Here is a 26,013-nt window from a genome sequence, read left to right on the forward strand (position 1 = left end):
TGCTTTGCTTTTGATGAAGAACTTTTGTACACGTTTGATCAGCGTAACGGCTTTTGCTCAAAGTTCTCTGTTGAATGTGGATTCTGAATGCTCTATTTATAGAGAGCTGTGAGAGCTTCTGGTTATTTCGAATTTCGAAATAATCGTTGGAGGGAAACGGCTACAGGTCATTTTCACTCAGTCTGTCAGCAGTTCTCTTGGCCAATCAGATTCTAGCATCTTCTGTTCTTCGGTCAGTGTGACAGTATGTTCCTCCATTTTAGGTAACGTCAACCAGACAGCTTGCTGCGTCTTCTGATCTTTACTAAAAGAGGAAATACTTTGTCTGAAAGCTGCTTTGTAGTCAGCGGCTGTCTTGTACGTTTTGTCGAGACAGCTCAGCAGCTTCATACCGAAGTTGTCTACGTGGATCTTCTCGATCCTTCATTGGTGAGCTCCGTTTCAATACTCAACGGCAGCGTTTTGAAATACGCGGGCTGAGTGATCTTGGGCTTGTTTGACTTGGGCTTTGACTTCCATATAGGGCTTGGGCCTTATGATCTTTATGTCTTATAACAATTATAAACTCAACATTGAACAAACACATTAGTAACAATAAATCAAAGCATTTAAACTTAATGTGTTATAGAATATTTAATTTCACTTAATTAATTTTGTCAAATCAAAATCCTGTGGAAAGGTGTTTCAACACCGGTCTCTCCCATAACCGCTCCGATGACAATCCCACTTCTCCTACTCAGCGTGACCACGCTGGAGTTACTACGCCGAGCAAGAAAGCTCAAGCTGCCCAAGCCACCTCTTCCAAGGGGAAACAACAGCAAAAGGACAAGGGCAAGAAAGTAGCAGAACGCACCTACACTCAGGTCTTCGAGAGTGTGAGGGGGTTTAAGATTGATCACTCACGATGGTTCTCACAGGGATTCGTGAATGCCGAGCAACCTTTTTGTGAGTGGATCAAGAACAATGGTTGGACCGAGCTATTCTCAGTTCGCGATGCTACTTACCCTGAGCTGGTAAGAGAATTCTATGCCAACCTAAAGGTCACCGATGATGACCGGAACTACCTAGCTTCCCATGTTCGAGGAAAGGACATCTTCATCAACCCTGCATATCTTGCTTCACTGTTCAAGCTGAAAAACGAAGGAGTTATACTTCGTAAATCTGGTGACCATGAGAAACCCGACTACGTTCAGACCTTCTGTAAACCTGAGGGTCATGTAGGTGAAATCTCGAGCACTTCCATAGGTCGGCATCAAAAGATGGCCCATTACATACTGACCAATTTCCTTTTCCCTAAAATCAACTGCACCAACTCAGCAACCAATTTTGAGCAGTGTTTTATATGGCACATGCTGACCTACACACCGATAAACATGCCCGTATTCATAATCGGTGGGTTTCTACGAAGTACAGGAACCCTTAGGTTAGGCTCCTTCATCACCCGAATCCTCAAGGATCACAATGTGGACATGATTGCGGAAATCCAAGTTCGGGGAACCGAGATTATAGCTGGTGCCCTATTCGGTTTGGCATATGATCAACCTATTGTGCCGAAGAAAGGAAAAGGGGAAGCTGTCCAGAACGCTGAGGGGGCAGTGACTCGAAAGGGATGAACTCAAAGAAAGAGGAAAGCTGTCCTGAGCACCTCTAAAGCTGCTGCTTCTGCCCCAAAGAAGGTTAAAATTTTATGTGGAGGAACTAAGCCTCAGATTCAACAAGGACAGGGTGGATCTAGGTCAGCTGAGAAAAGACCTAGGCAAGCTGAGCCTGAGATAGAAGAAAGAGAGGTTGATGACCAACCATTAAGGAAGAGGAAGAAGCAGCTCAATTTTGAGTTGAGACCTATCGATGCACTACCAACTGATGTCGTCGTTCCTCCTAACTCACACTATGTACAAAGTCAAGATGTTGACGCTGAGCAACAGTTAGATGATCAGGAAGAACAAGACCAACTGGGTGGTCAGTTTGTCGAGGAAGAACTGGAGGAACAGTTTGAGGAAGAAGAACTGAATGATGAGTCTGAAGAAGAAGAAAGTGGTCAGGATGACACTGAAGAAACAGCTGATGATGAGCACCTTGAACCAATCAACACTAAGTTGGTTGACGAAGAAGAAACTGAGCACACAGCAAATGCTCCCGCTGTTCAAAGGGAAGCTTCACCCACTGACTCCATTGAGTCCATTCCTTGTGAACCTACTCCTCCAAAGCTAAAGAGACTGAGGAAGAAGAAGGCTTTTCAAGCACCCGTCATTGACCTCATGGGTGACTCACCACTAAGGGATGAGATCTCTGACCTTACAGATGTACATCTTCGGTACTTCTCAATCCCTCCTGAGTCTCAACCAGAGCAATAAGAAAATCAAGCCTCTGTTTCTCAGCCGAAGGAACATGCCGACTTAAATGCTTCCGCCAACCAAAGTAATGTTGAGCAAGTGCTCGAAGATTCCACTCCTCAACACATTGAGCAAGCCAAGTAATTACCTGCTCAGGTGCACACTGAACTTCCTCAGCTTCCACAATCCAGTCAGCTTCAGCCTGACACTGAGCAAGTAACACTTTCTACCGATCCTCCACTTCCTTCTAATGATGAGCAGAACCAAACACCGCCTTTATTCGGTTCTACTCCTCCTCCGGCATCTGGGTCAACAAATGATGGATCCTTAAGCTATTTGGATGCCTCTGAGTCTGGTCGAAGAATCGTTGACTTAGCTCAAGCTCTTATCCAAGACCTCCATCAAACCAGTACCAATGCCGTTGGGTTTACTACTGTTCATCTGTCACTCAGCTTCTAACTGAGATCAAAGGTTTGAAGGATCTTCTGAGTGTCATGACTTCGTTGCAATCTCAACAGCCCAGGCAGGACTCTATAACAAAGTTGGCTGAACTCCAGCTGACCATGGTAAACCACATGAACTCACTGCAAGGGCAGATTCATCAATTGTCAGCTGCGAACTCAGCATATGCCACTTCTGCCGAAGTCCATCATCTCTTCAGCCAGCTTCATATTGAGCAAGAGAAAACAAATCACCAGCTTTCCAACTCCTCCCAATGCTCCATTAAGCAAATTAGCGAGGCTGTGCGTCTGCTGAACTTAAACAGGCAAGAGATGGCAACTGACGAGCTTAAAACCAACGAGATTCTGAAGTATTCTCGAGTGACTTTCAACCATGTGCGCCAAATCAACGGTCAGCGTGAGTATTTTGATTCATCTTTGCTAAAAATGTTTCATCAAGCTTTTGCAATGCTCACCGAAACCATACACTGGGTTGGCAAGTCTCAAGCCGCTGTTTTGAGTATGCTGAGTGCGGCATCTATCGGTATTCCTCGAGCTATTGTGGATGACGGTGTCCCAATCTTTGACGGAATGAATGAAAGCACAAGAAGGCTAAAGGCATTTTCTAAACGCCTAACTCAAGCTGCCATTGAAGAAACCTTCATTGCCAAAACCGATGCTGGCAAAACGGGGGAGAAAGAACAAGCCCCAAGAACTCAGCAACCTGAAGAAGCTCCAGGAAGTCAGCAAAGACACAAGGGAAAGGGTAAGCTAAAAGAGCATGAAGCCCAACTCAACTACAAGAAGAAATAGCTTTAGCTTTTCTTACTAGATTTCTTTTTGCTAAAACTTGTAGTCCTTTCCTTGTGTATATCTTTTTTGTGCTGACCTGAATACAAAACCTTGATGCATCTATCCTTTTAAATTAACCAATCTTATGTGATGCTTACTTATGTTTTGTATTGAATAGTAAATCGCATCTTCACTAAATCAACAGTGCTACTTGTCTACATTGCTTTATGACTGCATGCTGTGTTGACCGCTTTTACATGTCTTCTTAAACACATTGAACAAAGAAATACTCAGCGCTCTCTGATATATAAATCTTCCGCATAAAACTGAGTTAAATAGAATATGTTCCATGAGCTGACCTATTTCTGAAAACTGACCTTAGACTTACTCGATTAAACCTTAAAATGTTTAGAGTAAAACTAAGTTAGCCGCTCAACCCTTACGGGGGAGTTATTTGATAAAATTAGGTCAACTATCATGGGGGAGCTCAACACTGAGTTCTTCAACTGAATATTTTTGCCAACATCAAAATGGGGGAGTTTGTTGAAACACATTTCCACATGATTTTGATTTGACAAAATTATTTAAGTGATGATAAAAATATTCTAACACATTAAATTTAAATGCTTTGATTTATTACACTAATGTGTTGTTCAATGTTGAGTTTATTGTTTATAAGACATTGAGATTAAAAAGCCCAAAGGCCCATAAAGTGGAAGTCAAGCCCAAATTAACACATCAAGACCATTCGGCTCAAGAGTTCAAAACGAAGCCGTATCAAGTAAAACGACGACTCAGCAAGAGAAGGATCGAGAAGCCTTCGTGGCAAAAGCTTCAAGTGGAAGCTGCTGAGTTGGACGACAATGCAGTCTGGACAGCGGCAGACAATGTTCAACTTCCAGACAAAGTATTTCTACTTTGGGAAAAGTTCAGAAGGCGCAGGAAGCTGTCTCGTAGACTTTTCCTTAAATGTCGAAACATTCTGCCGAAGACTGACGAAGACAGAAGATGCGTGAATCCTATTGGCCAACGACGCTGAGCACGCCCAGAGTGATAACGACAGGAAGCCGTTTCCCTCCAACGGTTATTTCGAAATTCGAAATGACCAGGTGCCTCAAGTGTCACTATATAAAGGCCATCCATTTGCTTCAATCGATGCAGATCTTCAACCAGTCGAAACGCTGACCAAATTCATACTTGAAGTTTCTGTTAGAAAAGCAAAGCAAATACCTTACACCAATTCTTAATCTTTGTGTAAAAGTCTAGAGTGATTTCAAATCATCTAAAGTGTCTTAGCAATCGTTGTTTAGGACAAACACTTTATCATTTCTAGAAGAATAGAAAGGAGAGACTGAGTACTCGGTTATAGTACTCAGCGTAGATATAGGAGTGAGTAGAGGTATATAGGAAGGTACTCTTGTTATACTCAACTTCTATCTGTAAAAAGTTTCGTGCTCTACCTTTAAAGAGCTCAGTAACATCTTTCTAACCCTTAAACTCCTTTAATATACTGAGAGGCCGAACCAGGATAAGTCTGCTGAGTAACATCTTTCTAACCCTTAAACTCCTTTAATATATATTGCTTGCTATAAAACTGACTAAGTAAAGAACTCACGCTGAGTTAAGTTTACTAAGAAGCTGAGTTCAGGAATAGACTCTAAGTGCTATTTCCTGACTCAAGTAAAGAAGCAGACTTAGTCACAAGTTGACTAAGCTTGTGTCTTGAATCTACTTAGTGACGCTGTGTAAACCTCTTCATAAAAAAAGAAGTCAGCTTCAACGGACAAATTTTTTAAATAGTTCATATCCCCCCTTTGGAACTAACTTGTCACGTTATAAGGGACCAACAATATACTCTTTTCATTTTAAAAATTAATAAAATTGAATTTATATAAAACATAATTATAATAATTCAACATTTTAAATAAATATATATAAAATTTTGGACTTGTATTATAATTAGATTTATTTTGTATAACCTTTAATATTAATATAAAATAGGGTTAATTTTTTTTTTAAACACATGGTTTGACAGATTCACAATTAAGTTAAACACTTGTAATTTTTTTTTACAAAACGAGAACAAACATCTACATTGTTAGCAAATCAAGGATTTCGACTAATGAAGACTTGTTTTAAACATTTTCCAACCTTATACAAGCTCGGGGTTGTTTTAAGGGTGCTAGCCTAGCTGGGATGCCTAACAAATCTCCCTCATTCCCAAACTTTTAATAAAAAAAACATTTTCCAACCTTATGCAACATATAAAAATTGGAGCTTTGAATTTTTTTTTTCAACTATACACAACTTTAATTCATAATAATATCTCAATACAATTTCAAACTAATATAAACTTTTTGTTTATAAAGTATTATCCTTCTAACACTTTTAAAGCAAAACCATTAATCAAGTTTTCATATTCTACTTTCTCTGAAAGATTATTTTCAATTGCTATCACCACTACTGCATGTCTTTCTTATAGCATTGTAGATCACAAATAGGACTACAATAGCTTTAATTTTGAGAATCTTCTTTCTGCATACCCAAAAATCAGAAAAATAGTCAATAAAATTATATATGCAATAATTGTATTAAAAAATAGGGAAAAGTACGAAAAAAATGCATGTTGTTTGCTCAATTTGAAAACAGAGGTATGTGATTTAAAAATTTATAAATAAAGGTTTGTGATATGTTTTATTTACAAAACAAAGTATCATAATTACACAATTAAGTTCTGATTACAACCAAAGACATTTTTATCTTAAAAAAAAATTATTCTTACATATCGGCAAAACACAACCCATGAAAAAAACTTTCTAAATCAAAACAATAAATAATATGGTGGAATATTACGTTTTTTTACTAATTTGACAGTTTATGAACTGAATCGATATTAAAGTTCATTTTACACAGTTGTAATTTGATTTTGGGATCCGTGTTTTGTCAATATATAAATGTAATTGAAAAAATAAAATAAAAAATGTTTTTATTGTCATCAATTACTCAAACGTTTAATTTTAAATACTTTGTTTTGTAAAAAAAAGTATATCACATACCTCTATTTGCAAACTTTTAAACCACATACCTCTATTTGCAAATAAGGCAAACCACGAGCATTTTTTTCGTACTTTGTCCTAAAAAATAACTAAGTCTTTCAAAAACATCAAAATATCAATACGTCCTATTTTATCTCAATACAAAAATTCTCTAAGTAACTTCAACTCCATAAATAATTCATTCCCATCAATATTAGACTCCTCACTAAATTAAAATGCATTTTCAAATTGAATTCAAAAAGACTTTAAACTCATCATTCTATGACTCCAACTTGTGAGAAGTAAACATAAAAACAAAGATATTTTTATATTCTACACATTGCTCAATCGGACACTAGATGCCAAGCTTGCTTACCAAGCAAGGCGAGATTAAAAGCTTCCAGCTGTCGAAATCCAAGACCCCCACACCAAAGTGAATTCTGCGTTTGTCGCTTTTCGAACCCCACTAAAATGAATTCATCATTTTCTACAACATATAACAAAGGAAGATTGGGAGCAGGAAGATGTTCGTGGAATAGGATTGGATAGCTTGGCCAACAGCTTTACGAAACACTTCCCAGCCTTTTTAGGAAAGAAGTTTGCCATCCCAATTAAACAACCTTTGTGAAAGTCTATCACAAAGAAACTGAAAGCTGACCGCTTCCTCCAACCTATCAACGAAGGCAAACCCAAGTATTTACTTGTATTCACTAGAGTCGAAACCCCCAGAATTTCCCTGATATCCTCTTGAAGCCCTATCGAGACATTTGTGCTAAACATAATACCCGAATTTTGGAGGTTAACTGCTTGCCTTGACAAATTTTCATAGAAGTTTAGAATACCTTTCATAGCATGGCTCTCCTCCACATTAGCTCTGAAAAAGAAGAAACTGTCATCAGCAAATAAAAGATGGAAAACTCTAAGTGAGTATCTACTCGCCTTGCAGCCATACAACTCACCCTGCGATTCCGCAAGCTTCGATGGAGCAGACAAGGCTTCCACACATAAGATAAACAAGGAAAGAGAATGTCTAACCGTCGAAGGCCTCGTTCTGGAGTAACAGGTCCAACTCTATCATTATTCACCAGGAAGTGGTAACGAACCGACTAAACACACATCATGATCTAGGCAATAAATCGTTGGTGGAAATCCAAGCGAGTCAGAACCTCCCGCGGGTAGGGCCATCGAATACGGTCATAAGCCTTACTAATATCAATCTTAAATGCCACATCCCCATGTTTACCTTTGATATGTCGCTTCACAATACATACAAGCTCAAAAGCAATAATCACGTTATCGATAATGGAACGACTACGAACAAAGGTAGACTACTCAACATAACTCACTTCAGGCAACATAAGCTTCGACCGATTAGCCAGAACCTTGGCTAGAATCTTATATATGACGTTATAGAAAGAAATATGATGGAGATCCTTCATATTAGTTGGAGAGCTAATTTTGGGGATAAAGGTCACATTAGTTTAGTTCCCATAAGGTGGTGTGGGAAGCACTATGATTCAAATCATTGAATACAACTTGTAATAATGTTCGGGCCGAGCTGATGCCATAAGGTATGAAAAAATATCAGGTTAAGGCCATCCGAGGTCGGGGCCTTGTTTGGGTGCATGGAAAAAGCTACCTCCCGAAACTCCCTCGCCTCAAACGAGGCTATGTGGCATTCATACTATCTGAAATGTAGGGGCTCAAGACCCCAACATTAGCCTCACTATTGGTGTTCACATTAGAGAAAATGTTAGAAAAATAATTAATTACCGCATTCTTCATCTCAGATGGAGTTTCAAACCAAGGATCATTGTCGATTTGAAGTTTAGAAATATAGTTGTGATTTCTTCTTACCGAAGCTACCTGATGAAAGAGCTTACTATTTCGGTCACCCTCCCAAAGTCACGTGACCTTCGACCCTTGCCTCCAATAGTCCTCCTCATGAAAAAGTAGGGCATCCAGCTCATTCCATTCCTGAAGAAGCAAGAACTCTCGGAATCTTTAGCATCAGTCACTAGTGAGGCCAAAGTGTGCTTGCATTGGTTGATTCTAATTTGAAACCAGCCACAATATTCTTCCCCCATTTAGACATTGCCTCATACCTTCCACCAACCTCGAGCACATATCTCCGTCCTTCGACTGATCCCACTCCTCAATAACTAAATGTTTGAACTCACTCTCCCGAAGCCAGTTATTCTCCATTCTGAATTGGCGAGATCGACTAGGAAGTTGTGCATAATTCCAGGGATAATGATCTGAAGCACTAGTGACACTTAAGTTTGGAATTAGGAAATAAGTCTGACCAGTTTGAGTTAACTAGGGCCCTATCCAACCTTTCCTCCACAAAGTTCTCTATACCTCTTTCTTGTTCTCAAGTAAACCCATGTCCAAGCAAAGGAACATCAAACAATCCACATTAATTAATCACATCCCGGGAACCTCTAAATAACCACTCCGGAGCGGGTGCACCCCCACGCTTATATGAAACTAACAATAAATCATTGCAGTCCCTGAAGACACACCAAGGGAGTGAGGACCTCCCTTTTAGAGTACGAAGTAAGTCCCACACAATGTCTGTTGGACCCATCAGGTTCCATAAAAGCCCGAGCACGGCCAAGAAATCCTCGATTCATCAATAATAGCAAGTCAATGTGGAAGAAGAATACATAAAAATAGAAATATCGATTTTATTAATCCAAAATAGGGCTAGGCCTCCACTACGACCTTCACAATCAACATTGAAACAATTCTGAAAACCAAGATTACATTTCAAGCTATCTATTTTATTGAAATTAATAAGAGTCTCCATCAAGAACACAAACGAGGGCATTCGAGTTCGAATAATATCCTTAATGGCCAACTTTGCTCGGAAGTTGCCAAGCCCCTAGTAGTTCAACGAAACACCTATCATGGCGTTCGGCAGGTTTCCCCTTAGGACCTGACCGATTTAACAGTACTAACCAGCAAGCTCAGTGTCTACATGTCCTCTCTAACCTTCTCCTTACCCACTATCATATCCTCACGAGAAGCCCGCTTCCTTTTTCGTTCTTCAATCAGAGCTATTTCTTCCTCCTAATTATTGGGAGACACAACATGCCCCTGTTATTTGTCTCAAAAACAGTTTGCATCATTAATTTATTGTTCATCACACACACGACTACAGTACCATACCCACCAATCATATTCGAGCATGCTCCAGTATTCGAGTTAACCGTTTTCTGGTTGTCAGTCTCCATCTCTATCGAAGCCTCTCATGATCCCCCAACATCCACACCATTGGCAGCCTCCTCCTTCAGCCACTTCTCGTCACCTCCCGCATTCTATGTTCGATCAGAAGCTCTGATCCACTGTCCCCACTGAAGCTTGATCTCTCATTCTGGATGTGCAAACCTCTTAGGGAACATGGAGTCATTGTGCCCTAACAATCCACTAGTGAAGGATAATTCGTACTTGAACCGCACTATGCTCCTTGTCTCATTAGCCAATTTCAGTTTCTTCCATCTCTTCAACGGCAGGCGGGTATCTAGTTCTACCCGTAGGCACATAAAACTTCTCCAGCCTCTTGTGTAATTCTTTGCATCGTAATTGATGAAGGAGCCTAGGATTTGGCCCAACAATCTACCCCACATTCACAGACATGTACCCTAAAGGGACATCATGCACCCAGATCCGGATTGACATGATGAGTAAAGGTACATTCAACGACACATCCACGGTGGTGAACAATGAGGAGATGGCCATTGAAAGTAAAAAGGCGTCTATTAATTATTCGTTTTAGATCCAAAGAGTGGTACCACTAAAACAGAACCTACCTTCACCCATACCTCTGATGGTTATACCCTTACCGGACGCCATATCCTTGCCAAGAAACTTGATGGTTCGATTGACTACGAACCAATTCACTAAGGACATCCACCATCTAACCCTTTTTATTTTAGAAAGCAAAGAAAACAATTCAGTAATAATAAGAAAAATAGGCCCCTTTTTGGTTGGTTGGTTTGGTACCCAATCGTTTGACCTTATAAGGTTGGAAGAAAGGGTTATATAACTAATAATATATTATGTGGAAATTAATAGAGTTTTTTTTTTTAAACAAACAACAACTTTTATTAACTTAAATCAGAAGATAACACATCAATAATAAACGGTGGTGGACAGACCCACTCACCACGAACAGAACTAGAAGTAACAGCTTTAGCTAGGCTATGGGCTGCTAAATTCGCTGATCGTTTAATAAAAGAGATCGAACAGGAGTTCAAATCTCGCAACAAATCACAACACTCACGTATCACATCAGATAAATAAGATAATTGACTTTTTTGGAGCTGAATAGCCCATACCACCATCAGGCAGTCAGACTGAACTTCAACATGGCTTAAGTTATAATTCTTGATCCATTATAGCGCTTCGCGGATTGCCATTGCCTCAGCCAAAGGTGGATCCGTTATCTCAGCAAGGTAACCCATGCTTGCCGCAAAGCATCGCCCCTGATAGTCGCGTAAAAGGAAACCAAAAGAGCAGAAATTATTTAACCCATTTACCCCTGCATCGACGTTACAGATGTAGCAGCCTGCAACCGGTTTCTTCCATTTACACAAAACACTCGTGTATTGATTTTGTTGATCAGGGTGATGTCTTTGCGCTGCCTCCCAAGCCGTCAGTTCAGCAGTGGCGGTTTGAAATATTTCCTCAGGCGTTCGAATTTTATCATTCCAAACTTTTTCGTTTCGTGCCCTCCATAGTTGCCAACAGATTATCGCAATAAGGTTACAATCCATCGTCACATCACCAAGGATATTTGTAAACCAATGGATAAAATTCGTGATTAGATCCAACCGATTGTCTTTGAACAATAATTTCCATACCTGAGCAGCTCGAGGACACCCTATGAACACGTGAAACTCGTTTTTCCCGAAAGCTCCGCACACCGGACAGCAGTTAGGTAGCGAGCTATGACGAATTGCAAGATTATTCAAAGTTGGCAGACAGTTGGTAAAAAATCGCCATAAACAGTTCTTGACTTTCGGGGCAACCTTCAAATTCCATATCAGCTTCCAATTTATTCCGTTCGGATTTATTTGATTCGACGGTGTGAGTCCCCTTGCCCGAAAATATCCGCTCCTAACTGTATAAGCACCAGATTTATCAGATGGCCAGAACCAACCATCTTCAACACGCGTACGCCTGGCCGGTATGGAATAAATGAGTTTGGCATCCCGTGGGCAAAACGAGCTGTTAATAACCTCCTGCTTCCAATTTCCTTGATCATCCATAAGGTCTTTGACAAGTCATGAGGGCAAAGTCGTTATAGTCGAGCTTATTGGGAAAGGGTTTTGATCGTCCGGCAGCCAAGGACTGTTCCAAATGGAACTGGATTCTCCATTGCCTATTTTCCTCCTTAATCCATTGATCAAGATCCCTCGACCCGTAATGATGCTACGCCACACGAAGGAAGGGTTATGCCCCAGGGTAGCCTGTAAAAAATCAACATTAGGAAAATACCTTGCTTTTAGAGTTCTTGCTATCAGAGAATCCGGATTCGTAACAAGGCGCCAACTTTGTTTTGCTAGAAGAGCGAGATTAAATTTATGGATGTCCCGGAAGCCCAATCCTCCGTTAGCTTTCGGCCAACAAAGTTTATCCCATGCCTTCCAGTGGATTCCATTTGATGTTGAGGAGGATGAATTCCACCAGAACCTATTTAGCATATTGTTAATATCATTACAGAACTCCATAGGCATGAGGAATATGCTCATGACATAAGTTGGAATAGATTGCAACACAGCTTTGATGAGGATTTCCTTCCCCGCACGGGATAAATATTTCTCCTTCCAATTATTGATCCGCTTCCAAATTCTATCTTTTAAGAAACTGAATGCTTGCATCTTACTTCTTCCAACAACAATTGGTGCCCCCAAATAGAATCCCATATCCTCAACTTCAGCAACCCCAAGTTCGTTGCATACATCTGACCGATCTTCTATTGACGAATTTCCGCTAAAAAATACCGAAGACTTTTGGAAATTCACGCACTGACCTGGAGCTTGTTCATAGCACCTTAAACAGTCTTGAACCACCCTTGCCTCTCTCTTATTGGCTCGAAAAAACAGATAGCTGTCATCTGCAAAGAATAAGTGAGAGATTTTTGGGGCATTTCTAGCTACCTGAGCACCATGAATTAAACCAGCCTGTTCCTTAGCTGATAATAATGCAGATAATCCTTCAGCACAAATTAAGAATAAGAAAGGAGATAAAGGGTCTCTTTACCTCAGTCTCCGTTTAGGGATAATAGGTCCAATCTCCCTGCCTTCCTGCACGATTTTATATGAGACAGTAGTTACCATCATCATAATCCATTGTATCCATCTTCCGTTAAACCCCATCTTGATAAGCATATTCTCCAGAAAGCCCCATTCAATCCGATCATATGCTTTACTCATGTCTAACTTCATAGCAGCGGTCCCGTGTTTCCCTTGTCTTAGCCCTCTTAACTTATGGATTGTTTCATATGCCACTATAATGTTGTCGGATATAGTTCTTCCTGCAATAAATGCACTTTGAGTTGTAGAAATTATAGATGGGAGGATTACCTTGAGACGGTTAGCCAACATTTTTGACAGAATCTTAAATAATACATTGCAAAGTGCAATGGGGCGTAGATCAGAGACAAATTCAGGCTTGCTAATTTTTGGAATGAGCACGATCAGAGTGTCGTTAAGCGTTGGTGGAAGCCTATTAGCTCGGAGAATAGAGAAGCATGCTTCACATACATCATGTCCCACAATGTTCCAAAAGTGCTGAAAAAAGGCCGGATTGAGCCCGTCAGGTCCCGGACTTTTGTCTGGATGCATTGAAAAGCATGCACTTTTAACTTCTTCCCTAGAAAACGCATGAGACAGTAATTCGTTTTCCTCCGGAGAGACCCTAGATCGAACATACGACAGTAAAGCAGAATCATTGTTGCCCGTACTGGTGAAAATTCCATTGAAATACTCAGACAGTATATCGTCCATCCCATTACATTTTGTGCGCCATATCCCGTTAGAGTCCTTTAGTGCCGAGAAACTGTTTCTTTTCCTTCTGTCAGATGCGTATGCATGAAAATACTGAGAATTTGCGTCATCGTCTCTCATCCAGAGCAACTTAGCTCTTTGCTTCCAAAAGTCATCCTGTTTTTTTAAAGTTGATAAATACGCTTGTGAAGCTTGCTTATATCTCTACATACCATATACATCCCTCCTACCTTTATAGCCTTGCATCTAGGTCCTATAAATATCCAGGGATTGCTTGAAATTCGATTCCAGCAATGAGCTCCACCCCTTAAGAGCCTTAGTACATATCGCAATTTTATCAGATATCGAACTACTCGACTCAGACATCCACGCCTGATGTACAACTACTGCGCAATTAGACTCCCGAAGCCAGACATTCTCGAATCGGAAGCGTTTAATCCCAAAACAACGAAGCCACATTTTACACTCTAGAAAGATAGTTGAGTGATCAGAAGACACAGTTGCAAGGTTCCGGGTTCTAGAGTCAGCAAACAATTCTTTCCACTTTGCGTTGACAAGGGCACGATCGAGAGTTTCTTCAATCCATCTATCCGTGCCGCGCCCGACTTCCTAGGTGAAAGGATGACCGTCCATAGGGATTGGACCTAAACCACTCGCTTCTACTGCTTCCTTAAATCCCTCAACAAGCCAATTAGGTTGACTTCTTCCCCCTCGTTTCTCACGCAAACTCAGCACATCGTTAAAATCCCCAATACAGCACCAGGCTAAACCGTCTTGGTCTTTGAGGGATCGCAGCAAATCCCAAGAGGCCCTCCGTCGCTGTCTTTCCGGGAATCCATAGAATCCAGTAACACGGCAAATTGGTATGTTTGGAAAAGTGATAAAAGCATTAATATGATTAAGAGATGAAGATTGTATGTTGACCGAAATATTCTCTTTCCATAGTAAAGCAAGACCACCCCCATGACCAGGCCCATCGATAATAAAGTATCCACTATAACCAAGTTTTTTAGAAACCGTTATCACTTTCTCTTCTTTAATCATAGTTTCCATTAAAAAAGTAACTATAGGCCTATGAACCCTAACCAGGTCCACAAGAACATTAACTGTACGTGGGTTGCCTAGCCCTACGACAGTTCCAGCTTAGGATACTCATTGGGATAGGCGGGCCTGTGTACCAGGTCCCGCCCCAAAAACTTAAAACTTCTCACAGAGAGAAGACCAAAAACCACTCCACGCGGAGAGACAATTTCAGCTAACTAAATTCCAAATCATTAAATTACGCAAATCAGAGGAAGCATCGCCTCATCGCATGAGCCAATTAATTTTAACCATGACAAGAGTTTAACATACAACAAACCTTCATGCAATGAAATAAGCTAAAACCGATCAAACAGTAAATACTAATTCAAAATATTATAGATCCAAAAAAACAAGCAATCAAATCCACCAATCAGTGATCAGGAGCAGATTCAGATCCCGATCAAATCACAGTTAATCATAAGCATATTTGCCCTTGTAGCAATACATGGTTGGATTAGAAGAAGAGGATGAAGAAGAAAACTAGAGATCTGCTGCTCTTTCTCTTTACGCAGCCGCTAAACCCTAGCAGATCCTAACTCAATTTTTTATATTAATAGAGTTTAGTTGTTTAGGTTTCAAATTGAAGGGGTGCAAAGTCTCTAATTGAGTTTGGTGGCCCTTTAATTTTTGGGGCCTAGGCAAAAGCCCACTTTGAACCTTGGTTTTACGGGCCTGGACTAGCGTCTTTAAAAATGCTGACTTGACAAGCAGTAATTTTGTATTAAAAAAAAATATTTGAAAAGTCAAAATCTTATGTTGATTGGAACCTTACGAGCCTGGACTAGCGTTTTTAAAAATGCTAACGTGACGAGCAATAATTTTGTAAAAAAAAAGTGTTTATTTTATTTGAAAAGCCAGAATTCTTTTGTTGACTGGAACCAACATAAGAAAGACATTACAGGAGCAGAACAAAGCTAAACATAAAGAAGATAACAGGAGAAAAAAAAATAGAACAACGAACAAGAAATTAAGACTGCAAAGGAAAAAGGGGAATAAGAAATAAAAAGATCCATGCATAGATTACAAATTCACTACAAATATTTCTCATGAAGAATAAGAAAGAAGAATTGCAATTCAAGAAGGAAAAAGAAAAAAGAATTGCAATTCTGAAAGAACAGAAGAATCACAAAATTGGAAAAAAGAACAAATGAGAGAGGAAGAACACGGGAGAAAGAAAAATTTAGGACAAAAATGTCCATCGTCATGTCATCAAAATTAGTCGCCAATTCTGTAACGGCAACAACCTCAATCTTGGTTTCGCAATAAAAAAAAACCTCAATATCATTGTGAATCCGGCAAATACTCTTTTTAGATGGAGTGTAATTAAAGTAAAATAATGTAAGGTGAAGTGAAGTGAGGTGTATGAAATAACTTGTTGTTGTGTTTGGATGGAAGGTAAGATAAGTGATGGTTTAATAATGTAATTATATATAAAATTACTTTTATATCCTTTCATTTGTATAAGTAAAATAAAAGACAAAAGGTAATTTTGGAAGAAAAATATATATACCATGATTCTCTATTGCAAGGAAAATTACCCAAAATTCACTCTCACTTACCCTCTTTTACTATGCTTTTTAATTACACCTCAAAACAAACAAGGTTAACTAATTACACTTACCGTCACCTACCTTCAAATAGGGCTGTAAATGAATCGAGCCGCTCAGCTCGGTGGTCGGCTCGATTTGTAAACGAGTCGCTCGTGAGCATGATTTACTGGCTCAGTTCGTAAACAAGCCCAGTTTGAGCAGACCAAAGTTCGCGAGTAGGCTCGATTAGAACATTTATGAATAAATTTCAATTTTGTAGAAAACTATATAGTTTTATGTATCGTTCACAAACATAATAAATGAGTAATAGACGAACTATTTGCAAGCATTTTGTTTATTTATTCACGAACTTTGTTTGTGAGTTTATTTATGTACACAATTAAAGAGCTATTTGCGACCAAACTTCATAAATATAATTAACAATTTACTCGCAAACATTTCATGGTTAGATAATTTTTCTAGAAAACCAGGTTCAAAGAGCATTTTAGGCTCGAAACAAGCTCGAAGCTCGGCTCGAGCTCGTTTATTTTCTAATGAGCTGAGCCGAGCTTGAGCAAGCCAAATCTCGGCTCGGGTTCGAGCTCGTTAATTTTATAGCAAGCCGAACTTGAGCAGACCAAAGCTCGGTTCGACTCGGCTCGATTATAGCCCTACCTTCAAATACCATCATCCGAACAATCTCTAAAAGTAAACATAATTTTGTCAATAATTTCAGGGATCTCCACGGGCAGAGAGGGTATTTCTCTCTCATAATCCCAACTTCGAGAAAAAAAAATCTCCATCCCATTAACGTGGGGAACTTTTTCAGGATTCCTCTTCCGCGTCGAAGTGGATTCCAGACACAAATAAAGTAAGGAGTCCCTACCCTATGACCAATCCTAATATATGGTGAAAAAATAAAGTAAGGCTTACTTTGTAAAAAACAAAGTAAGCATAGTCTAACCCTATATATATATATATATACAATTTGGTTCGGTTTCATTTTAATAACTAGAAAAAGTTTGGTTCGATTAACTGCAAGTTCAGTTCAGTAACTGAAAGGAACGAGCAGAACTGGTATATTACATTTATGACCACTTAATCTTATCCTTACTAACATAATGACTACTCAACTTTAAAACCAGACAAAAATTCACTTAACTTTGCTCTGGGCCAAGTTAGAAACCTCAAAACAATCTCACCACATTTCACATAGAACCACATTTTTGTTTTTGCAAATCACCATTTTCGAAGATTTCTCACTTCAAACAATCACATTCTCTCTTCTAACCAAACAATACCTAAATGATCTCAAAATTAAAAAGTTCAAGAATAAAAATTGATTGAAATATTAATTCCATAAGCTCTACAACGGAGGGTTACTTGTTAGTGGAGTGGTTAAAGGTTAACGTATTTTTATGTTAATAAAAGGCAAAGTTGAGTGACTATTATGTTCAGCTTCGAATTTGAGTAGCCGTCATATTAGTAAGAGCAAAATTGAGTGACCATGAGTTTAATTTACCCGTCGAACAAGAAAAGACTTTCCTAACCTGGGATATTTAACGCCAATAATATCTTTCTCTCCATATTTTATCCAGCTTGGCAATGTGTCTCTGCAAAACAATAAACTGCTCAGCTATGGAATCTCATTAATCCGTACAAGAAAGAGAGAAAGCTTACTATGTGCCAAATTCTAACAATGAAGAGACTTAACTGTGCTTGTGCAAATTGAAAGTTCTAACAAATGCAGAAACTGTGGGGTATATAACTATATCATTGCATGTTGTTTGTATGAAAAATATTTCACAAGCATAACAACCTGATCCAGAGGAGGTGGCTCCAGAATGGAAGGAATGAGCAAGGAGCAGCAAAGAACTGAACTCCACATCCGAAATTGAGAGAGAGTGTGACTAGGCTATATTAGTAAGATTTGTTTCCAATGCATGCAACGCGTTTTAAAGCTCTAAGACTCGAGGAATAGGACTTGGTTTGGACCAGGCTGTTACAATGCTACTATAACTGTTCTCGTTTTACACAAATTCTGTACTTACTCCACGGTTGGGAAATAGGCAGCTGAAGCATTGGTGGTATTTTGAAAGGCAAACAAGAGTTCTTCTGATTTCTGTTGTACAGAATTTTGAAAGCCCAACAAGAATCCTTCTGATTGCTGTTCTTCAACGTTGCTACTGATATTATTTTGCTTCTCTTCTTGTTCTACCGGCAACATCGGTAGTGAACAAGTGTGAATTTCTTGGTATGTAACCTCAAAAATGTTGGGATCCTCATCGGATCTCTGCACTTCCTTTGTAGCCCAGCAGTTCTGGGTGAATGCATAGCTGCATGTGAAATAACATCTGCAAATAAAACATTTCCCATTAGATTTCCAAGTATCACATTTTTCTGACTGAAAAGGATAATCTTGTTAGGCGGATTATTTCCATAAATCGTGTTGTCCCGTCAAAACAGATGATTTAAAGAATACATTTTAGCCACTCTATCAAAACTTCACACGTGTCAAACATGAAAGGAATTGTAACCTGGGATATTTAGTACCAACACCTTTCTGTGCATACTTTATCCAGCTATGGCCATCATCAAGAGGTTCTTCCAGTCCATTCATAGAGCTAATTCTAACATGATTTGTCCATCTAAGCAATCCCTTTCTGAAAAACGTTAGACTTAGCCTTAATTTTGCTTTATATATGTATATAAACATATACATAGGGAGAAATATGGCTATCCGCTATTGGAGGAGAGCAAATTCAGACTCCACATATAGAACCTTGTGACGTTAGCACTAATGTTTTGTTGATGAAGCAATTTTAGACGCCACTAACTACAGATCTAACAAAATCTCATTTCCTGTTAATTTAGTTTCATGTATGCGTCATATAAACTCCACTGGAGTTTAAAGTTGTTCTTCCCCAATAACCGTAGGGCGAGATCTGTACCTTATTAGGTGCCGCAAACGTGGAACCAAATTAACGGAAAATTGACTTCCCTTGGATCTATCAAATTAACAGTTAGTGCTAACATTATACAGTTTTATACATGGAGTCTAAATCATAACATAGCTCTAAATCTGTACTAAAAACACTAATAAACTCATTATGCACCTCTTCTTTGCAGCATGACTGTGAACTGCATCAAAATTCAAACTTCCAGGAGTACCATACATGTAAATTGGAGATTTAGTAGGATCATTGGTAGCAGTAACAGTAGGGGCAGCATCATTTTGCAGCTTATTGATTGACTCACTCCAGTTAAGAATTGATAGGGACTTCTCAAAAGAAGATAAAATTCTCTGTACTAAGTCTTCTCTAATTATATCTGATGATTCTGAGCTCAAATGTACCTTTAACTGTTTCGCTAGCTCCCTCCCTTGGATCAGCTCTCTAACATGATTAGAATTCATGGATTCATCACGTTGTTGCTTATGAATGTTAATTTCAGTATTATTCTTGGAATCCGAATGGACTTCTCCATCTTCTCTGCTTGTGTCTCTCAACAGCAACAGTAATGGGATGTAGGATGAGCTGCTATTTTGCTGCAAGTGAAACATAAACATCATCAGAGTATTGTCTGTCATTTAATTCAAGTAAAATGATAGTTTACAAACTGAAAATGGGGTAAATTACACTGACCGTCATTGAAATTTGGGTATGTTTCATAAGGTCAATTAACTTCTTTTTCTTTCAATAAAAGAACCTCACATTTGAGTTTAATAAAGTCATTCCGACTAATGTCTGCACAAAAACTCACTTGAATACATAAGACGTTTGACTATGTGCCGATGAAGCATCATGTTGGACATATCTGATTTTTTTCTAGCTAACATAGCAGAAACGTGGCACATAGTTGGTATATAGTCAAATGTTTTCTATTCCGGTATATAGTCTAATGTTTTCTATGACGGATTAACGTTCTGTGAGTTTTCTATGACAGGTTAACATTCCGGTGAAAAACATCCCGACCAGAATAACTTTACTTAAAATAAAAAGTGATGTTCAATTCTCTTAGGCTAATCATCAAGGGCCCTTATAGTTGGCCCAAAACACCGATTGATGCATAGACTTCGGTGATGAAAACACGATTGATAACTTATTTAAAGTGACCATGGACTCTATGAACATCCTTAAAGTTCAACGTGTCAATCGATCTTTTAGGTCAATATCAGAGCTGAGTGACTTTTTTTGAAATAGACTCAACTTCAGTGATACTAGATGCATTTTCACCCTGAAAAATGCTTAGCCACTTCCATTTATTTGTTCAAAATCGAACTAATTAGCTAGGATGTAAGACGAGTTCAATTTCAATTTAAAATTTAGTAAATGATTGGTGATATATTGTAAATTCAAACTAAGTAGCTCAGATTTACTAAAAAGAAAATAGAGAAAAAACTAATATGGCGTACCTGCAGGAAGCTAACGACATTGCTAGATCCAAATACGCTATCAACGACGGAAAATCGATGAACATCATTTGGAGGAAAAAACGAAGCTAAGTAACATTGCTCGGAGCATCGCCGGTTATGGAATTTGCAGGCAGCGCAAGGGGCAAAAGCAGCAGGCGGGAAATTACTGGAAGAAGAATGTGAAAGTGGTGGTCGGGGAAGACTTAACGAAGTCTTAAAAGGAGAATTGAAACTGGAATTAGACTGAGAAGAGAAAAACGATGGTGTTGGTGGTGATGATGGTGACGACGGTGGTGTGGATTCCGACGGATCGGAAGGGGACTGAAAGGTAGAAGGAAAGAGGAACGGACTGGCATCGTGATTTTTTGCCATCGATTAGAGATGAATGCAGGGAGAAAAGTGAATATAAATTCGGAAAGTGGTGGTGGAATAGTAGAAATTCCCCCATCCTTTTCACGATCGCTATCAATTAAGCCGTGTTGAAGCTGTGTTCTTCCTCTTTCTCTTTCAAGCTACACAGTACACGCCTGTTTTGACTTTTCAAGTTCTGATGATTAGACCTTTTATTTTTGTCTGTGTGATTGTATGTCCTTTTATTATTAAAATTATAAAAAAAAATTAATATAAGGGACTCTAAAAAAAATCAACCGAACTGAATTAAACTGAACTGAAGGCTATTGAATACTGAATTTAATTTAACTAAATGCTACTAAATTTAACTGAATACTACTTATAGTTTAATAATGGTTTTAATAAATTTAATAATATCAATAATAAATAAATATATTATTAAAGATAAAACTAAATTGAATATCAAATAAAATCCTGGGTTGATAAAATTTTGGCTCGATAAAAGTCTATGAAATTAAATAAAAATGAGTATAATTTAAATTAAAAATACAAATTACATACAAACACAAATTTACATATAATTTAAAGCCTATGAAATTAAATACAAATCTTCATATGAATACAAACTCTTAACTTTTTATTTTAATTAAGGGTTAAAGTGCAAAAATAACGTTTTGGGTCAAGAGTAATTTTACCTCTAACGTCTAAAATGGTACAATTTTATCCCTAACGTTGATAAATTCGGTAAATTTGAGAAATAATTCATAATATGGATGCAATTCCTAATTTTTAAATATGGATGCATATTTTAGTTTTAATTTTTTTATTAAACGATATATACTTTAATAAACTATCATTTTTTGACTTTTATCTAATTTATAGATAATGATAAACTATAATAATAATAATAATAAATAATGATAAATTATAGATAAATAATAATAATAATTATAATAAATTATATATAAATAATTATAATATAATAAATAATGATAAATTACTAAATACTGAAACTGAATGCTGAAACTGAACTGAACTGGACTGGATTGAATTGAACTGAACTGATTGTTACTGAAATTAAGTGATAAAGAACAGGGTCTGAGTCCATTAACATATTTGATACATTTTGTTTTCATTTTAATAAATTTGACGCTTTCATCAATTTCGGATAAAAATACCCTTAATTTTTTTGTTTTTGAAAGAAAAAATACCCTTAATTTTATATAAGCTATCCTCCAACAAAGTCATTTATTTTAATTTTTACAACAAAATTCATCAACTCAACTCAAGCTCTAAGTTCATGTAAATATTTTTTCTTCATTTTTTATATACATTATTCGAATACGCAGTTAGTTAGTTGAATGTCATGGGGGTAGGTGCTGGCTTCGCATCTTGCATGCCGTGTCTTTCAAGAAGGTCCAGAATGTACTTCCGTTGACTGAGAAAAAGCCCTGTAGATATTGGCATCACTTCAACGCCTAGAAAGTATGATAAGTCTCCAAGATCCTTCAAAGAAAATCTGTTAGCCAAGTTTCTGACAAATAAATCAAGGTTAGAAACATTTGGGCCCGTTACAATTATGTCGTCAACATACACAATGAGATAAATGGGATGAGGCATAGAGTGAAGAATAAACAGTGAGGTGTCGGAAACTGCTCTTTTGAAGCCAATACCAAGTAGAAAATTTGTTAGCTCGGTGTACCATGCCCGTGGGGCTTGTTTAAGACCATAAATGGCCTTCTTTAGCTTGCACACATGAGTAGGAAATTTAGAATCAACAAAACCAGGAGGTTGTGACATAAATACTTCTTCATGTAGGGTACCATTCAAGAAGGCATTGTTGATATCGAGTTGGCGAAGATGCCAACCGTTAGTGACTGCTAAGCTGAGCAACGTGCGAATTGTAGCTGGCTTAACTACTGGGCTGAAAGTTTCTTGGTAGTCAATGCCCGGTCTTTGTTGAAAGCCCTTTGCCACTAACCGAGCCTTGTAACGCTCTATTTCTCTTTTCTTGTTGTATTTAATACGAAAGACCCATCTGCAATTTACAAGATTATGAGTTTGTTCCGGAGACACCAAATCCCAAGTGCCAAGTTTCCGAAGTGAATCAAGTTCCTCCTCCATTGCTGCTTTCCAAAGTGGAACCTTTAAAGCTTGGGCTACTGTTTTGGGTTCGATGGGGCGAGGCTGAACCGAGATGGAGTGTGCGTACTTGGGATTAGGTTTTCGAATGTTATTTTTGGACCGTGTAATGATTCCGGGTTGAGTGGTGTTTAGGGTAGTAGTTGAAGTTGGAGGAGAAGGTGGGTTTTGTGGAGTAGTGGTAGTGGAGTGAGATACTTCGGTATGGGAAGAACTTTCAATGGGTGGCTGTTCAGCGAAGGGCATAGAGGTTGACGAGGTAATGAGGCTGTTGACATCGGTGCTAGAGTTGGCAGGTGTAGGAGTGGGTGTTGGGCTAGGGGAAATTGGTGTAGGAGAAGGACTGAAATTAGTATTTGGATGAGGTGGTGGTGGAGGCAGTGGTGTAGTATGTGTAATAATGGGTAATAAGACAGGAGATGGGCACCAAATATTAAGCGAGGGTGTTGGCGGAAGTGTAGGAGACGCAGTTAAATGAATGTACGGGAATTCAGTTTCGACAAATCGAACATGACGAGAGGTGTAAACCTTATTGGTGGATGGATCTAAGCAATGATAAACACTTTGAGTTTTAGAGTACCCAATAAAAATGCATGGTTTGGACTTTGGGTCTAGTTTATGGGAGGTATAAGGTTTAAGCCATGGGTAACATAAGCAACCGAAACTACGAAGTTTGAGATAGTTTGGCGGAGTATCAAATAGACAGTGGTATGGAGACTTTCCTTTAAGAGTGGGCATAGGAAGTCGATTAATAAGGTATGAGGATGTTGTGAATGCGTAGGACCAAAATTCCATAGGAAGGTGAGCATGAGACAATAAGGAAAGACCTGTTTCTACTATGTGACGGTGATGGCGCTCAGCGAAGCCATTATGTTCGGGAGTGTGAGGTGGTGAAGTGAGATGAGAGACTCCATCAATGGTGAGGAAAGAGGCTAAGGCTACATATTCTCCCCCATTGTCAGAGTATATTGTTTTTATTGGTTGTTCAAAATATTTCTCAACTAAGGCCTTGAACCTAATGAACACAGGTTTTGTATCAAATTTCTTTTTGAGAGGATAAAACCAAATGTATTTTGTAAAATGATCGACAAAGATGACATAATATTTGAATCCATCTAAAGAATAAACTGGACAAGTCCATAAATCTGTGTAAACAAGTTGAAGAGGAGCATGAGAAGTTAAAGTTGATTGACTAAAAGGGAGCTTATGGCTCTTATTACATTAGCAAGCATCACAATTAAATGTGAATGAACTGGAAACATGAAGGTTAAATTGAGAAACTAAATTTTTGAAAGTAGCTAAAGATGGATGTCCAAGACGATGATGTCAATCAATGGCCGGAGCTTTGACGGTGGATAAAGCTAGAATAGAGGAGGGAGTTGGTAACTCATACATGCCCTGCCTAGTTGGTCCCTTCAAAAGATGAGCCCCTGTGAGTCGATCCTTGACAACAAAAGAATCAGAAGAAAATTCTATTAGAAGATTATTGTCTGAGCATAATTGAGAAATGGATATGATGTTTCTAGTCATGGTTGGGGCACATAAGACATTAGAAAGACTTAAAGATTTAGAAGCGGTAGGAAATTTGAAGGAGCCTATATGAGAGATGGAGACACCTATACCATTGCCTATAACAATTTCTTCCGAGCCATCATAGGGATGATGCAAAGCAAGATTGTCTATGTCATTGGTGACATGATGAGATGCTCCCGAGTCAAGTAACCAAAAAGGAGAGGAGTTCCCGAGAGTGGTTGTGGCCACATGAGCCTGAGGTGATTTGGAGGTGTTGGATGATGGGGGTAAAGTTGGTCTAGCCTGAGGAAAACGTTCCTGAAATATGGTGCAGCAAAAAAGAGAGTGACCAAAGGCGTGACACCATTGGCATTTGCCTTGATAACCTTGCCCCTTGGGATTGGTTGGTTTCTTTTGGTAGCTGACAGAGGGTTTGGGGTTGTAGTTGGGACGGTATCCAGTATCAGATTGGCGAGGGTAGTAGATTGTGAGTATCGAGTGGTAGTAGCATGGGCAGTAGCCGGTAAGGGAGTTGAAGTCAAATTGGATTGAGTACGCACAATTACCTCTTGGATGAGCAGCTTTTCATGTAGTTCATCAAAAGTAATCAATGTGTCACGAGCATTGACTGCATCTATAATAGATTGATAATTAGAATCAGCCTGTAAACCTTCAAGAATACGTTCAATTAGATCTTCCGGCTTAACTGGATCCCCAAGAATAGCTAGTTGATTGGCACACACTCGGATAGCATTCATAAATTCAGACACTGATTGACTGCCTTTATTGATGAGTTTGAAGTTGGCTTTGAGGAGTTTAGCATGACCACGAGATTGGCGAGCAAATGTGTGTGCTAAGATGTCCCACACTTCCATGGCCGTGGAAGCACGAGAGACAAGTGGTACGATAGTAGAGTCTAACGTACCAATGAGAGCTCCGAACAATAGTTTATCCTGGCGAACCCAAGTTGTATGGGCTGGATTCTTTGTAGCAGCAGCAGTAGTTCCATCACGGATGGTGGAAGGAGGTGGTGGGTGAGAGCCATCAAGGAACTTGAACAAGCCATAGCCCACCAAGGTTGCTTCAAGCTGCAATTTCCATGATAAATAGTTGGTGGTAGTCAATTTGAGAATGTTTGACAGGGAGACAATGGCAAGGGGATTGCTGGGCTCAACATCATTTGGGATTGTATTATTTGCCATAGTGAAAAGCGTAGGCAGATAAAGGGGGAAAGGCAAAGAGGGGGGAAAAAAATTAGGGTTAGGTCGTAACCTGCTCTGATACCATGAGAATGACGAAAGCTGTATTTCATTAAGTGTTTGTAAACATATAAATAGTACAGAGGTTGGCTGTAGGTAGACTTGAT

At 38.8% G+C, this 26,013-nt stretch overlaps 1 protein-coding gene across 3 annotated transcripts; it reads right to left on the bottom strand.

Moving 5' to 3' along the window:
- Positions 1–5,830: 5,830 nt before the first annotated feature.
- LOC136211056 (uncharacterized) lies at positions 5,831–21,125 on the bottom strand. Of its 3 annotated transcripts, XM_066002578.1 has the most exons (7): positions 20,643–21,117; positions 19,345–19,775; positions 18,766–18,891; positions 18,280–18,582; positions 17,779–17,841; positions 6,977–7,474; positions 5,831–6,100 (listed from the first exon to the last, which is right to left on the bottom strand). In XM_066002578.1, the coding sequence occupies exons 1-6, from the start codon at positions 21,012–21,014 to the stop codon at positions 7,081–7,083; spliced, it is 1,689 nt and encodes a 562-aa protein (XP_065858650.1). In that variant the 5' UTR covers positions 21,015–21,117; the 3' UTR covers positions 5,831–6,100; positions 6,977–7,080. The 3 variants fall into 3 exon arrangements, with proteins under 3 accessions (XP_065858650.1, XP_065858651.1, XP_065858652.1); XM_066002579.1 differs by lacking the exon at positions 18,766–18,891 and having other exon boundaries at positions 20,643–21,125; XM_066002580.1 differs by lacking the exon at positions 6,977–7,474 and having other exon boundaries at positions 20,643–21,103.
- Positions 21,126–26,013: the final 4,888 nt, after the last annotated feature.

The sequence above is a fragment of the Euphorbia lathyris genome, chromosome 1 (genome assembly GCF_963576675.1).
Source record: "Euphorbia lathyris chromosome 1, ddEupLath1.1, whole genome shotgun sequence".
Taxonomy (NCBI): Eukaryota; Viridiplantae; Streptophyta; class Magnoliopsida; order Malpighiales; family Euphorbiaceae; genus Euphorbia; species Euphorbia lathyris.